This window comes from Hyperoodon ampullatus, assembly GCF_949752795.1.
Source record: "Hyperoodon ampullatus genome assembly, chromosome: 2".
In the NCBI taxonomy this organism is placed as follows: Eukaryota; Metazoa; Chordata; class Mammalia; order Artiodactyla; family Ziphiidae; genus Hyperoodon; species Hyperoodon ampullatus.
Window position 1 is genome coordinate 75000757 of NC_136915.1, and position 17441 is coordinate 75018197.

General features: G+C 42.2%; 1 protein-coding gene across 1 annotated transcript in view; it reads left to right on the forward strand.

Annotated features, from left to right (window-relative positions):
- SAMD13 (sterile alpha motif domain containing 13) overlaps nt 1–15101 on the forward strand; it is a gene marked incomplete at its 3' end in the record, with an annotated part of 41126 nt that extends 26025 nt beyond the window's left edge. Inside the window, exon 3 of the mRNA XM_079698270.1 lies at nt 14958–15101. Within this exon, the coding sequence (XP_079554396.1) occupies nt 14958–15101 (144 nt within the window). The remainder of the gene's footprint in view (nt 1–14957) is intronic.
- Between the last annotated feature and the right edge of the window lie 2340 nt (nt 15102–17441).

Sequence of the window (17441 nt, forward strand, 5' to 3'; positions counted from 1 at the left end):
AAAACATTATGCTAAGTGAAAGAAGCCTTACATAAAAGAGCTCATTCTGAATGGTTTCTGTCTTAGTCCATGCAGGCTGCTATAACAAAAATACCATAAACTGTGTGGCTTATAAACAACAAACATTTATTTCTCATGATTTTGCAGGTAGGGAGTCTAAGATCAAGGCACTATCAGATTGGGTATCTGGTGAGGACCCGCTTCTGAGACAGCTGTCATTTCACTGTGTCCTCACATGGAGGAAGGGATGAGAGAGGTCTCTGGGGCTGCTTTTATGAAGGCACAAATATTCATGAGGCCTCTGCCCTCATGATCTAATTGCCTCCCAAAGGGCCCACCTCTTAATACCATTACTAATATCCCTAAGACCCATTGGGGGTTAGTTTCAACATATGAATTTTGGGGGGACACAAATAGACCACAGCAGTTCCATTTAGTTAAAGGATGAGAACAGGAAAATGCACTAATGGTAGAAAAAAATCAGACAGTGGTTGCCTCTGGATAGGTGGGAGAGGGGAATGACAGGGAAGGAGCATGAGGGAACATTCTGAGTGATGGTAGTGTTTTGTGTCTTGATAAGGGTTTGTGTTATGGGTATATGCGTTGGTCACCACATATGCACAGGTATATGCAAACAATTCAGATTTGTGTATTACATAGCCAATAAATTTTTCCTCAAAATGAAAAGAACTGTAAAAAAATAAAACAATAATGGTATGCAAACTGAAGTATTCAGGGGAGAAGTATACTGATTTCGCAACTTACTTGGAAATGCATCAAAATATGGATTGATAGTTGGCTAGAGGGATGAGTAGTTGGATAGACATATGATAAAGTAAGTATGGAAAATGTTCATTGTAGAATCTAGGTGGTGGGAGTATGGGTGTTCCCTATAATATTCTTACAAGTTTATGTTTGAAAAATTTTGTAATAAAATTGTGGGGGGAAGTAGCTCAGGTTGGAAAGTGGAAGGCTGATCAGCTGGAACATATTTTATTTTGGTTTACTGATATAGTGTCCATTTGTGTCATTGTAGTTGAGTTAACTCACTTCTAAAATTAAATTTAAAGAATACTGTGAAAGGTTAACAAAAAAATGGACTTAGCTAAAAGGTCTCTTGGCCAGATTCCCTGCTGTCCAAAAGCATTTTTCAGAATGAGCTTTTGCTCAGACTCCTCTGGGGCAGATGTCCCAGATTGGGGGTGGGGATGTTCTTTGGGCCTTCCAGATTCTGGAATGGAACCGGCCAGCTCTGAGCTCAGCCCAGGAGCAGGCCCTTTCTCCCAAGGATGACTTCACTCTGGCACCAGTGACAGTGGGAGGCAAAAGGAAACACAGTTTCCCAAAGCATCTCATTCAGAAGTCCTTCAAGGGAGGAAAGGCGCACCATCTTGCTTCTCCAACTCTGGAGCCTGAGAAATGAATTCCCAGGGGACTGGAATTTGGCAAGCATCATCTACAAGCTCAAGTTCTTCATTCTTGTGGAAAGGTAATTGGGCGGGGAAAAGAGTCTGCCTTGAATTATTCTCTGGAAGTGATTCAAATCTTCCTCCTGCTTTGAAATTCTCATTGTCTTTCCTCTTCTCATTAAAGGAGGTAGAGGGCAAGGAGGGAACCACTGGCCAGGCTCAGGCTGATATGACAAGCAGCTGCTATGATTTTCATGAGGACTGAGGATCAGGGTCCTCTACTATGTTAAGCTACCTCTTCCATTTCATGATTCAGAGGCCTTCAGTGTTTCACCTCCAAAGATCTTCCCGGCAATGAACCTGAAGCAGTCAGCTGTCACTCACCAATCATCCCAAATGGGAAGACTGCAGGCCACCCCCAGGCCAAACACATGTCCCTTTTAGGCACATCTTCTAGGTCACAGCAGCTGAGAAACAATAAGAATGGTCACGTCCTGAAATCTCCTTAGGGGAGGCTTTGCCTTGCCATCTGATGGAAGCATGGCAGGGATGTGAACATCCCCTAAACCACCTTAGAAAAGGGCAGGTTCAGAAAGGGTTGCCAAGGGTAGCATGTCTCAGTTGATGTGAGAGCTTAATTTCTTGGCTGTTATGGATGTAATATTTGTGTCCCCCCAAAATTCACATTAAAGTTAAAGCCCTAACTCCCAGTGTGATGGTGTTTGGGGCATTTGGGAGATAGATGAGGTCATGAGGCTGGAACTCTCACGATGGGATTAGTGCTCTGAAAAGAAGTGACCAGAGAGCTTCTCTTTCCCTCTGTGCCATGTGAAGATATAGCACAAAGGCAGCCATCTGCATGGTAGGAAGAGGGCCCTACCAAGAGCCACATGTTGGTACTGTGATCTTGGACTCCCAGCCTCCAGACTGTGAGTAATGAATTTCTGTTGTTTAAGCTACCTAATACATGGGGTCTTGTTATAGCAGCCTAAGCTGACTAAGACACTAACACTGATGCCGGACGTGTCCGCCATCCCATGTGCCAACTTTCAGGAGAGTGTCTGTCTTCTTGGTATGGTCTCACAGTACATTACTGGATATTCTCTTGTTGTAGCAACCAGACTCAGGTGGATTTCTAGCAACACGTTCCCTTGGAAGATGTCAGGCCATTGAGCGAGGTTTGTCCAAAGTGCAGGAGTGTCCCATGTTCCTGTGGTATGGAGGGGCAGCTGAATTAACTGGGGGATCTTTGTATAACCTCCTTTTCTCTATGCAGGCACACTGACACCTAACAATTATCTCCATTAAGTTTCCCACTAGTGCAATTATCTCCATCAGGTTTTCTTCTGGCCAACCTCTTTTGAGCCTCTGTGTGAGCCACAGGTGCAAACCAAAAGACTTATCAAGAGGGAAGGCCCAGGGACTTCCCTGGTGGCACAGTGGTTAAGAATCTGCCTGCCAATGCAGGGGACATGGGTTCGAGCCCTGGTCCAGGAAGATCCCACATGCTGCAGAACAACTAAGCCCGTGAGCCACAGCTACTGAGCCTGCACTCTAGAGCCTGTTTGCCACAACTACTGAGCCCACATACCACAAGTACTGAAGCCCACACACCCAGAGCCCATGCTTCTCAACAAGAGAAGCCACTGCAATGAGAAGTCCATGCACCGCAATGAAGAGTAGCCCCCACTCACCACAAATAGAGAAAGCCCGTGCGCAGCAATGAACACCCAACTCAGCCAAAAATAAATAAATAAAATAAATAAATTTATTTAAAAAAAAAAAGAGGGAAGGCCTAGGCCCCTGCCCAGCTCCCTCCCCACCCCTGCACCAATGATCCAGTGTCAACAGTGTGTGTGTCTGGGGTTGTATTCCTGCTCTGGCCATTCTGTCATGGCTAGTGATGACGCTGTCCCTTGGCCCACTGGCCTCATTAATGTAGTGCCCCAGAGGACTCACTGGCCCATAAGAGCAGGAGGCAGTGGGATCCCTTCCTAGAGAAGGCAGTGATTCCAGCATTGTCAGTACTATCTCTCTCTCCCACAGACACCATGGTGGCTATTTTCCCAAGTATCTTCCAGCAGACAGACCTCTTAGGCCGTGGTGAAAGGCATGAGTGAGAATCATGACTCCTGGTTTCATTTCTCCTGATTGACTCATGGTCATTAGATGACCCTGCAGAGTTTGCCTTTCTAGGACTCAGATTTCTACGATGAATGTTGAGTTAAACAAGCAGAATATTGCTCAAGTTCCTGCTTTAAGAGTCAAGTGTTACCTTGAAACTGGCCCTCATGAAGTTAGCTTTCAATGCACAACACAGGGCGCAAAACCCCTTGAGATGCTGTATATACACTGTTGAATTTTCACAACTAGATGATAAAAAATTGGCACTTGCCCAGGGATGATGTGGGTTGCCAGGTTTTCAAGAGTCAAAGGTACCTCAGGAATTTTACTCTCCTAAGAGTTTAGTTTTTAAGAAAGAACCTTTTGACTAACTCGTTCAAAAGCATCTCCACCTTCCTCACACAGAACATTTAGGATAAGGTTTATTTTGTCAAACTCTGAAGGTTAACTGAAAAGCCATCTCTATTGACAAGGCTTTTAGTTGCCAGTTAAGTCCATCACAGCAACTTCACCACTCCAACTGGACCCTAACTGCAGGTCGCAAAGACTGTGCCCGTTGTAGGGTAATCACTTCATTTCTTCACTATCTGACTCATTCACTCAGAATGTATGTGAATAAGATGGACATGGAGAGGGGCCATTCAGTCAAGGTCACATAATTCATATTGTTCAGATCCTCAAAATCACAAGTGAGTGACATCAGTGCATCTGTTTCTAGAACAATATGAATCACTGAGAATTTTTTTCTCAGAGTATCATGACAAAATAATATGCAACTCATGGTGACAAATTAATTTTACTCCATATCACCTCACTTCCCCTAAACCACATGAATAAGAACAGTATTTTACTCTGAAATGTCCAACTGGTTGTTTAAGCTGTTTGCCTGAAATTCCAAGACTGACATTTCTTTTCAGATGGCTTATTGCTAACTTTTGATACGTTTCTGGGGCCACTGACTTAATAACTATAAATAAAATATTTTATTGTTACAAATTGCCAAGTAACACTAACTTCCTCAAATGGAGTAGTAAAGTGGGAAGGCCAATCAGAGCAACCACGAGCATGTGTCCTAAGTTGTGATTGGATGGACTTCAACTGTAGTGATTCTAGATGGATAGTTCTAATTAGACCTGGGACAAATCCAGGTTTGCAGAGTTTGGGGGAGAGAGGGAGATTAAAATCATACAATTCTAAGAGCTCTCCTTTGGAATAAAAGTACAAAATCATGATACAAAATTGCTAAGGCAAAAATTAAGCTTCATTAACTTCATGGTAAATCCAGCTCTGGGACTTCCTTGGTGGAGCAGTGGTTAAGAATCTGCCTGCCAATGCAGGGGACACAGGTTCGAGCCCTGGTCTGGGAAGATCCCACGTGCCATGGAGCAACTAAGCCCGTGCACCACAACTACTGAGCCTGTGCTCTAGAGTCCGTGAGCCACAACTACTGAGCTCACGTGCCACAGTTACAACTACTGAAGCCTGCACGCCTAGAGCCCGTGCTCTGCAACAAGAGAAGCCACCTTGACAATGAGAAGCCTGCTTGCCGCAACTAGAGAGAGCCCGCACACAGCAACGAAGACCCAATGCAGCCAAAAATAAATAAATAAACAAACAAACAAATAAATAAATAAATCCAGCTCTGAATTAGACCAGTTAAAATCCCACAAATTGACCATAACTTTTATTACCTTTTCAGCATATTATAATACCAAGTACTGGAAATATATGAGGTGCTTTGACACCTGATATTTCTTAACAGTCGAAGGCTTCTGAAATGCTTAAAATATTTTGTGGCATAATGAACAGGGAAAATGGCAACTTAGACTCTGCTGATGTGTCCTTTCAGCCCACAAAAATTTAGAAAAGAGTTAAAAAACAAATGGGTAATGCTAGCAATAAGAAAACAGCAAAGAGAATGGAAGCAAAACTGATAAGGAAAGAACCTTTTGAATTTTTTGATTGAAATAGAATAGATTTCTATAGGCCAAACCCCCAAATTGTTGTTTAAATCATTCATTTGAAATGAGAAGTTATAAGACATTATAAGATAGCCAGGTACGTGGTGCTTCTTTGGCTTATTCACTTGTTCAATTGTTTCCATAGCTGTTACAGCTTTTTCTAACACTTATGAAAATAAATATAAAACTATTAAAGTTGGGGTTTCCCTAGTTGCACAGTGGTTAGGAGTCCACCTGCCAATGCAGGGGACATGGGTTCGAGCCCTGGTCCGGGAAGATCCCACATGCGGTGGAGCAACAAAGCCCGTGTGCCACAACTACTGAGCCTGCTCTCTAGAGCCCGCGAGCCACAACTACTGAGCCCGTGTGCCTAGAGGCTGTGCTCCGCAATAAGAGAAGCCACTGCAGTGAGAAGCCTGCACACCGCAACGAAGAGTAGCCCCCGCTCGCCGCAACTAAAGAAAAGCCCGTGCGCAGCAACAAAGACCCAATGCAGCCAACAATAAAATAAATAAATGAAACTATTAAAGTAAAATAATGATCATTATTACAAGTATTATTTTACTTTAATAAGGCCACCTGAAACTACTGTAGGTATGAGAGTTGTTTGAAGGAAGCACGGAAGATTCTGGGCAGAAGGAGGATTAGATACAAAGGCATGGGGGCATGAAAAAACATGATTTATCTTGAGAACTCCCAGTACCTTGGCATAAGAGGTGTGGAGCAGGGAATGCCTAAGGATAAGACTGAAAGATAAACAGGGGTCCGGATAACAGATAGTCTGTTTGGGTGAGAGGAACTAGGAAACCACTGAAGGATATTGAGTGGGGAGTGCCAGGATGAGATTTGTGTTTCTGAAAGATCAGTCTGGTGACAATGTGGAGTGGCTTGGAAGACAAGGAGACAGAAGGCAGGGAAGCTGATATAATCATTCCATTGGGGATGGGGGATGGAAAGGAAGAGATGGATTAGAAAGTCTGGGGAAGATGGTCAAGAGAATTTAGTGGATCGTTGGCAATGGAAGGTGAAGATTTGTCCTGTCTCAGTTCTCTGCCTTAGCCCCAGGACTGAGCTCACTGCTCAGGGTGGGAGAGGGAGGAGGCTTGGGTGACGACTGCTGGATGTCTGGATTTGTTAGTTGCAAAGAAGTGTCATTAACCAGGACTTTAGTGAGAGGTCAGTTTTGTTTTGTTCTGTTTTTAAATTTATTTATTTATTTATTTATTCATTTATTTATTTTTGGCTGCGTTGGGTCTTCGTTTCTGTGTAAGGGCTTTCTCTAGTTGTGGCAAGCAGGGGCCACTCTTCATCGTGGTGCGTGGGCCTCTCACTATAGTGGCCTCTCTTGTTGCGGAGCACACGCTCCAGATGCGCAGGCTCAGTAGTTGTGGCTCACGGGCCTAGTTGCTCCGCGGCATGTGGGATCCTCCCAGACCAGGGATCGAACCCATGTCCTCTGCACTAGCAGGCAGACTCTCAACCACTGCATCACCAAGGAAGCCCCGAGAGGTCAGTTTTAAGACAGATGTACTGAGTACAGTTTGGGGCACGTTCAGTTTGAGGGCATGTAGGCATCTAGTGGATATATCTAGAAGAGAGCTCAGGGGAAGGGCAAGGCCTAGAAAGAGGGACATGAGAGTCATCAGCAGTCATAGAAAGGTGTGAGGAAGAGACAGGCATTTAAAAGGGGAAAAGAAAAAGGCCAAGGACAGCACCCTAGGGAGCACCCAGGTTTCAGTTGTTAGGAGAAGAAAGGGAACTGGCAAAAGCATCTGAGAAATACTCAGTGTGAAAGGTTGTCTAGAAACCAATGAGGGGAAGAGTTTCAAAAAAAGTGAAATGATCAACAAGGTCAAATACCTCAAAAAGGTGAAGCCCAATGGGGTCTGCCAATGACAGTGGAGTTTCACTGGAGCTGGGGGTGGACTGGAATGTGGAGGACTCTTTCCTCCAAGTTGAGGAGTGAGTGGGAGGCAAGTGGAGGGAGCACCAGCAGCAGGAGGGTCGTGAAGACATGGGAGCTCTTTTCTAAGAGAGGAGATGCTCAAACTTATTTACATGCAGGAAAGTAGCCAGAAGAATTGGACACGTTAAAATTGAATGAAATTGAGAACAGTTCAGTGAAGCAAAATCCCTGAGGACAAGGAAGTGGATGAGATCAAAAGAGTGTGGAGAGGCAAGGATATGGAGAAATTTGAACCCTCATACATTGCTGGTAGGGATATAAAATGGTGTGGCCGCTATAGAAAACTGTTTGGCAGTTCTTCAAAAGGTTAAGCATAAAATTACCATATGACCCAGCAATTCCACACAAAAGAATTGAAAAGAGGGACTCAAACAGATACTTGTACACAAATGTTCATTGTAGCATTATTCACAATAACCAAAAGGTGGAAACAACCCAAGTATCCATGAACAGATGAATGGATAAATAAAATGTGGTACCTAACATGCAATGGAATATTATTCAGCCATAAGAAGGAATGAAGTTCTGATACAAGCCACAAGATAGATGAACCTTGGAAGTATTATGCTCAGTGAAATAAGCCAGTCAAATATTGTATGATTCCATTTATATGAGATATCTAAAATAGGCAAATTCATAGAGACACAAAGCAGATTAGAGGTTATCAAGTGCTAGTGGAGAGGAGGGAGTTATTGCTTCATGGGGTTTCTGTTTGGTGATGGAAGAGTTTAAAAAACAGTGGCAACAATTGTACAACATTGTGAATATCACTAATGCCACTGAATTGTATACTTACAAATAGTTAAAATGGCCTATTTTATGTTATATATTTTTTATTGCAATAAAATGTAATGTCAGGTAATATACATGAAGACTCAATTTGGTCAATATAAAAAAAAATATATTGGGGATTAGTTCTGAGCAAGACAGGGACATCTTCCTCTGTCCTTCCTGTGCTCTGGGAACATAGGTAAGGATGTGTGTGGATACAGCTGAGATGGCCCTTGTCCTAAGGGACATTCAGGGAGTTCCTGACAGTTTCTATATTCTTTGCTAACCAAGAGGCAAGCTCCTCTGCTTGGAGTGGACAGGATAGGTAGAAGTTTACTAAGGAACTAGAGGAGAGCAGTGAAGGTTAAGAATGACCTAGGGGAATGGGAGAGAGAGCTAAGCAATGGTAAACACAAGAACTGTTGATATATTCTCCTGACCCAGCCGAGACTGGTACCCTGCACGTTTAGTGTTCATCTTCTTGGTTTCTTGATTTTTTTCCCCCACTTCATCAGGTATAGGAATCAGAGAAGCTGGATTGATTGCTAAACTGCTCCTGGATGGAGTGTTTATGGCATGGGCACAGTGGAGGGCTAATAGCCTAAGAGGGTGATTCGAGAGGGCATGTAAAAGAATGGTTCCAAGGGCCAACCAGTGGGTGCAGATTTGATACAAAAGAGGAGTCTGCAGGGGACTCATTACCCTGGAGAAAAAGGAGTTGAAATGAAAAAGTGGGTATAATGGGAGGGAGGAGTGAGAGATAGACTAGGATATTGGACTTCCAATGTGGCAGAGGTGGGACTCTTCTGGTTGATGACATTATAAGATTAGGTTCTAATAGGGAAGGTGAAGTTGTAGAAATGGTTGGTGTATTAGAGTAGACATCAACTGCTGTCACAAGTGGATGAAAATAGATACAATGGCCTAACTATAGTAGAAGTTTCTTAATATAAATAGTCCAAGGTTGTTGGTGGAGGTGTTCTGCTCCACTGTAATTCAAGGTCTCAGGCTGATGGGAGCTCTGTCATCTTCAGCTGTATGCTTTCAAGATCACTTGGGCACTGACATCCAGTTGGTGTAAGGATAAAGCACAAGAAGGAGCACACGTGGTCGTTTCATGGGCCAGGCTGGAGAGAGGTGCACGTCATCCCTTCACATGTTGTTGGCCACAATGTGGTCACACAGCCACACCGAACTGCAAGGAAGTCTGGGAAATGTGTAGTTGTGTGTCCTGGAAAAAGAGCAGCCTTGCTACACTTGAGCTTTAAAGCCATTCTTTAAAGCATTGGCTGATGCGACACTGCTACTTAGTTCTATCTTTAAGTCCACAGATAAATTTCAAAAAGACTAACTTTAAGATTTCAACTGAAGTGAAGAAGCCTTATCTGACCATACATGGGAAGCCTTCACTTCTAATTCTGTTCCTTCAATCTATTCTTTCTTTCTTATCTAGGCAGAATTCTCTGTAACCTAGTTTCCTCATTTGATGACATGAGTTTCAATCTCTTTCCTTCATCAGAAATGTGTATGTGATTTTTTTGGAATAGAGCCCCTTTATCACTCATTTCGTGCCTGCAGCAGATATCCACAGTTACATTACTGAAGGCATGAGCCCGCATAATGAGCAGAAATGGATTTTGTGTCTGATATAAATGTAAGTCCCATGTTGCTTCTGATTGTTACTTTAACAAATGAGGTAAAGACTTCTTTTTGAGCCACACAGATAGTTTCTGTCCTCCAAGGTGTATATTATCCACCCCAAATTTTCCACCAATAGGATTACAAGGCAAGCACAGCATCAGCTGATAGTCATTGGCTGATAGTGTTGAGCTCATAGTCACTCCACCCACAATGAGCTGCAGAGGTCAGGGAAGGGGTGGGGACATTGTAGAGGATACCAGCCCCAAATAGGAATTTCTCCCCCAGCATAGTCTTTGTCCCAAGAATCATGTGATACGATTCAAAAGGTCTTGCTGTAGACTTGACTAGTCCACCATCTTCCTTTCCGAAGTTACCTGGAAATTCTTCAGAAAATAAACTCTGTGTCTTGGTGAGGAAAAGTCCTTTAAAGAAACATGGTGAGTTACTAGAAAGTACTGGGGATACCACAAAATGCTTCCTCCTCTGATATTAAGAAGGCTTATCACCAGTTAGCTCTTGGGGTCCACCCATACAAGAACCCAGAAAACCGGGAGGCAGCTAAGGAGAAGTTCAATCAAGTAGCAGAGGCCTATGCAGTCTTGTCTGATGCTGAGAAACACAACAACTATGACAAGTACAGAAGGAACTGCATCAAAAGGGAAAACAGAGGAGATGGCAGAGACAGGACTATTTGAAGGAGGAACTGTGGTTTGAGAGGCCACACTGTGGCTTTCAAAATGTCTTTGAAGATAAAGAGCCCTTCTCAGGAGACTGTTTTCCTAGTGGCCGTGTGGGTAGGGCCAGGAGGTTCCACTCCTCCTTCTTTTATGTGGCCCCCTTACTGGACACAGGATTTTCCACTTTTGTGTCCCTGGGCTCTGGACCAAATTCCCCTTCCTCTGTGACATTTGTACCTTTTATAAACAGTGGAATGGGAAACTTCAAACTGGTCACCACTTGTATCCAGATAGTGAATGGCAAGGAAGTTGTTATAAAGAAAGTTCTAGAATATGTGAGGCAGAAGACTGAAGTGGGAAAAGAATGCCTGTTTCATCAGATTCCTCCATGCCACTGGTAAGGAGTTGCTGCCGTGTTCTTCCACAGGGAGACTTTGCTGTGAGGCTGGTGAGTCTGATGCTTATCAAAGACAGAATTGGAATCTGAGAGTGTGTTGAACTGGAATGGACAGGGGTCAGCTTAATACAAATTTCTCATTTCACAGAAGGAGGGAATAATGGGCCAGATGCTCCATAGGAACTAGGAAGCAGCAGAGTTTGGCTTCCAGCCCAAGTCTTCTGATTCTAAATTGAGCCTTCTTTTCTCCTGTACTCTATCTGGGACAGTAGAGACCACCACAGATATGGCCTTCTGAGACATTTGCAGGGCCCTACCATTATAAATCCCACTGACTCCTCTTCCTGACTTCTCTTTCCTGCCCTACCTTGTTATTATCCATTGCCTCTTTCTTGATGGCCCTTTTTCTCTTCCTAGCCTCTTTCTCTTTGCTTCTTCTCTCCCCACCTCTTCTTTCTCCCCATTTCCAATAGACCATATCATAATTAAGCTTAATTGAAAGAGTCACCTATGTATAAAGTTGTCAGAGAAAGAGTGAAAAGTAAATGGGTTAAGATTTTTTAAATATACTTTAAAAAATAGCTAGGATTTATCGACTGCTCAGTAGAATTAAGGAATTCTACTTCATGTGTTATCTCAATGATCTTTTCAGCAGTGAGATACAGTAGCTACTTCCCCCCCACCCCCATATAGATAAGGAAATGAGGTTTAGAGAGATTAAGTGACTTGCCCCAGGCCCTGCCTAATAAGCAATAAGATAGTGTCTTACTCTGAAACACATGCTTATCTACTGAGCTATGACATCTACGGATTCTACTCATTTATTTTTAGATCTAGGGTCTTGGCGTCATTGGAAATTTACACCTGTCATCTCTAAACCTTACTTCCATGCATGAGTACTTGCGGGAACTTAAGTACGCAAGCATTTTGAGTATCATTGCCCAGCAGGCACTTGGTTATTCTAACATGAAGACAGAAGACAGAAGCAATGTAAAAAGTTTCACTGAAACTAACAAATAATTATCCCTTAACACAGAAATGTAAACAAAATCCTAAGATGTGAATTATATTTTTGTTTTGAATTTTGGATTGTTAATGCAAAATCATGGGACTTTTTTGTTTGTTTGTTTAACTGGATCTGTTCACACTCCAACTCCTTCATTTATACACAGACCAGGCTCCAGAGGAGTGGTTCCTTGTGGAAAGTTACTGATGGAGTCTGCATTAGAACCTCTGTCTCCCGATTTCCAGTCTCACGTACATCCTAGTATACCATGATGACTGGCAAAAGTTGGATTTCATTTGCCTTGCAAGCTTTTCTAGAAATTACATAACAAATGATTAGCTTTCTTAATCAAGGAACTTTCCTATGTTTGTGATTTTTATGAGACACATTTTTATGTAGTCTTTGAACTTTTTTAATCTCAGTGAATTTTCTGAACTTGAACAAGAATATTCCTGCATCCCTCTGGCAAAGGGTAGCTTTCAGGCAGGGGACATACTTCCAGAAAAGAAACAGAAGATGGATTTGGAATTGGAACACATCCCAGTTCTTTCAAAGCCTACACATTTCCACTTAGTAGTCATTGAGAACGTCCTATATGTCAGACCCGGTGCTAGGTGCCTGATATGAATTAATCATTTTTAACCTCCAAAATTCTTCAGGGGGTTATTTCCATTTTACAAGTTTGGAAACTGAGGCTCAGGGAAGTTAAGTCCCTTACCCAGAGCCACACAATAAGTTGTGGAGACAGAGTTCAGACTGCAGTTTGCTTGACCTGGAAGCTCCCATTTCCATTATGCCATCTCCACTCCCATTCATCTGAGCTGCCATAGTCATGGTTTAAGAGGAAAGTTTTGTTGTATATATGAATTATATTCATTTCAAAAATTTTTAAATGAGGAATTCCAGATGGAGCTTTCTTTTACCAACCCTCATCTGAGGTGAATGGCAGTGTAGCTACCAAACAAAGGAAAATCAAATTGGAGCATGAAACATGATTTTCCATTTTGTCTTAAATAAAATCCAAATTTCAGCATTTTTCACAGACGTACTTGGCTTTTGACAGAAATGCTGAGTTGTAGAAGGACTTTTTGCCAACAAAGATGTAAAAAAAATTCATTTGCAGTTAGTCAAGGAAGTTTTCTTGTATAGAAATGAAAGCAGTGGCATCTCCTCCTGGTCCCCATTTAAAATATGTAGTAAGTTAAATATGAGCAAACAACAGCAAAGGAAAGATGGAGAGCAGGAAGGGCTTTGCTGTTCTTTGAAGCAGCCCCAGTGAATCACTATTCATCCCAGTGTGTAAGATAGAGCATGAGCTTTGATGTAACCTGCGATTCAGATTCCTGTGACCTCACAATGCCTTCAGAGCTGCTGCAGTGGTTTCCAGGTGCCAGGGCTCCTCTCCAACTCTCATACTTGCAGGTTTTACTGATGGACAGTCTTTGGGATTACTAGCTGCCTAAACAGAAAGAGATACTTTAGGATTGAAAAGTCAATTCCTTTGTCCTTAAATAATTGTAAAATGAGGGCTGCAGTCTGTCCAGGAATACTGACATGTGATTGTGTAACACAAAGCTCAGGAAGCACTTGCAAGGGTGGTATCTCATGAAATCCTGTCAAAACCCAATATCCCATATTATCAACCAAAGAGACAGAGGAGGAAGGGACTTGCCTAAGGTCACAAAGTGGGTGTTTCTTCAGGCCCTAGCCCGGTGCTGTATCTCCCACATACTCAGACATTCAGAGCACATCTTCCTCACAGCCTGGCAAAATACATGAGAGACTTTGGAGGAATGGCCCTCTTGGAGACAGTGTAGGAGGGAGTCACAGTTTTATGTAGCTGCAGTTGCACACAGTGCCTCCTTGTCTGTCCATCAGTGGGGGAGGTGGGTAAAATCATGAACAGCTGTGTCGAGGCTTACTGAGCATGCGCAGCTGGTCCATCTCTTGAACACAGGTTTCCTAAGAACCAGCTCAGATTCTCCCCACAACAAACAATAACAAAAAGATGGTGGTATTCGACACTGTTCTCAGTGTATCCTTTCCAAAGGTTTTCAGACTGTAGACTTTCTATATTTGGGGTCCTTATCTCTTTCACGAGAAGCCCATTTTTATTTCATTACAAAGGTTTGTAGTCTCCAGGGTACCTGGAGTGAAGTCTACCTGGTTGGGTACTTGAGAGGAGTGGGGAGTGGACTGCAAGGAGAATAGGGGAGGGAATTTGTGGTGGGCACAGCTCTGCCCCTCGCTACCTTCTTTGGAATCTTGAGGCTCCACTGAGAGGAAGTGGGGTAGCATGAGACTTGATATTCAGGTTGAGGCAGGATGGTTCTCCTTTTAAAGGACAGAAAAGAAGTTCACAGAGAGTAAGTCATTTTTCCAGTGCCCATTGTTACGATTGAAAAGGTTTCAGAAAACCCAAGGCTCTGGTCCCCATTGGTCCATCTAGACAACACATACTTACTTCTAAGTGTCAAGAGAAACAGAAGTGAGTTATGAAAAGAACATTGGCTTTGGCTGTAGGCAGATGGGAGTTCAAATTCTGTGCCACCCTTTCCTAACTTCTTGGGCAGGCTAACTTCTTGCCTTGATCCTTGGTTTACCTATAAAATTAAGATGGCAATCCCTGCCTGTCCTAATTTATAGGGTTTGTTTTGGAATTAGACAAAAATTCTGCATAAACTTCAACAGATTTTACAAGTGGAAAGTGTCATTATTCCTTTCAGAAGCAGCATCTTTGATCCTTCAGGGTACATACTCCAAGCTTGCTGTCAGTTTTTTACGATGTGACATTTGTGATGTGATCTTGAAAACAAGATCAGCTATAGATTATATTTAACTCCAAAATAAATGTAAAAGGTGGAAGATAAAAGTAGAAGATTCCATTTTTGGCACTATTAAAAAAAATAATGTTTTTAGCGTGGAGACAAGCAATATGACTTCTTCCTTTGACCTTCCTTTTTTTCTTCATTATCCTTGAGCCTTACCCTCTGCTTCCATTATAGGAAATTGATGGAAAATCCCTGCTACTGATGACAAGAAATGATGTGTTGACAGGACTTCAGTTAAAATTGGGGCCTGCTCTGAAAATCTATGAGTATCATGTAAAACCTCTGCAGACAAAGCATTTAAAGAACAACTCTTCATAGTATAGTCAAATTGAGGTCTTGAACCTCAAAAAATACATAATGACATAATTTAGTTTCATGTGATGAAACTTTGTAAACAGAATACATACATGTGTATATGTAAAGAATTTCAATCAAATGAAACGTTATCCTATTGGATAGACTAGGCAATCCATCGGCTGACCTGAACTCAGCCAGGAGGAGCGAGGACATGTGGACAGGATGGTTTACCTTGTGGAGTTTGTCAAATAGAATGATCTTTGATGAGATTAGACAGCCCTCCCCACAAAGAGGATTTTCTTCATAGTTTGCTTTCCCAAATTCCTGAAAAAAGAATCAAATGGTATGAGCATCTTTCAGTTACAGATGTGGGAAGATCAAAAGCAAGAACTTGGGGAGAGGGAGAAAGAGAAAGGGATTGTGCCTCCCTTGAATTCCTCTGCTCCTTAGAGCTTGTGTTATTTGGATGGAATTGCCGACACCCTTTTTTGTAGAGGGTCCTCCACTTGACCTTATTAAGGTTTCACTGGGATATGCTGCGCTGTTTGAAACGGACATGCATCATGGTCCCTTCAGGAGCAGACTGTAGCTCTGAAAAGAGAAACTCTGTTGTATTTTGGGGACATCCATCCATCTTCAGCTAGCTTTCATGGGGGTAATGGTATTTTCTGCATAGATCTGCTTTAAAATTGGTTCTTTGTTTCTGAAGAAAGCATTTTTTTTTCACTTTATGGTTTGTATTTATAATAAGTTGTTTCTGAAGAAAATTGCCAAGAGTTATAGATTGAAAAGCCTTGTTACTAGTACAGAATATTTTTATATATATATTCCTTCATGATGGTGTAATATTTTTTTAATTGCTCTGATGCTTTGTTTGATTTCCAATTTGAGTACTTGTTTTTAAGAACTTGAAAAAGTGGGCTTGCTACATCTCTGTTCAAAGAGACATTTGTTCAATCTCTATGTGTCAATGCCTTGTTGAATTGGTGCTTTGTGGTCACAATAAAGCATTGCTTCAGTTTATTCCCAGTGTATTTATTTTTGATCTTTTCAGTTTGGTTGCCTCTTTGGTTGGGCTTAAGGATTAAGGTAACTCCTTGAAACCATGGAGAGAAAGTTAAGCCTTCTTTAAAAAATAAACGTTAGATATCGAAAACATATAGATCTATATGTAGATTTATCTTCTTTATGGACTGAATTGTCTATTAGGCCTTATTCCTTACCCCGATCCAACAACCAAGTTTAGGTGTCATTTTAGCCAAAGTTTTGTGGGGTTTTTTTTGCTGTAGGCCAGTGCGGAAGGGATGTTGTGGGGTTTTTTTGAAATTCTGATGAAAGCTTTGGACCCTCCTTCCAGATGAAAGCTCATATTCCCACACACAAAACTTTGCAGAGTTGATGGACTCCCCAGAGTTCCCTCTTTCCCCTCCTCAAGTTAATAGTCCTTATTTTAGAGAGTGTTATAATTCAGTCCCCTGTGGAGATATTTTCTCTAAAGAAAAGAAAGTCTAAAAAGATGAGAGTGAAAAGAAACAGAGGAAATGGTATAGTGAATGGGGTTCAGAAATGTATCCCAAATTAATTCACATTTTTCCCCAACTAGGGATTGATCCCGGTGAAAGTGCGGCATGCTAACCACTGGGCTGCCAGGGAATTCCCTGAAATTTAAGTAATGCTTTGTTTTGCATAAGTGGGAGAAGGATTTACAAAAGAGACATTCTCCATCCCCAACTTTTCACAGTCTACAAAACACATAAGACCAAAAGGCAGAATATAGTAAAGTACTGTGAGGTGTGATAGTGGCAAAACAGGAGGACTACACCTGCTGGAGACCTGGGTTGGAAAGAAGGGACAGAAGATCAGACAGAAAGAAGATGGAAGGAAGAACTTAACCTCTCTGAAGGAGTTTCCCACAAGTGAAATAGTGATGATGTTTGAGCCCTCTCTACTTCAAAAGGATAGCATGAGGAATGTCCGAGCCCTGCTTCTGTGCATCTACCTGATTCCTTCTGTATTAGTTTGGAAAAGATTTGGCTGTGAATGATTAAAAAAAAGTTGCCTCCCTCGCTACCATGCCAGGTAATGTAAACAAAACAGAAGCTTGCTTTTCTTTATGTAAATGTCCAGATAGAGGGGCTAAGGATGGTGAGGCCCTCCATGATGTTAGGGAAATAAGTTCCTCCTATCTTTTTGCTCCATCATGCAGCTATTCATTCCCAGAATCATTTCACAGCCCAAGATGGCTGCTTCAGCTCTCACCATCACCACTTGAATTCCAACTAGTGGGGAGTAAAAAAGAGAAAAGGAACATACCTCCTTCCTTTAAGAACACTTCCAAGAAATTGTAGTAAGAAGTAGTAT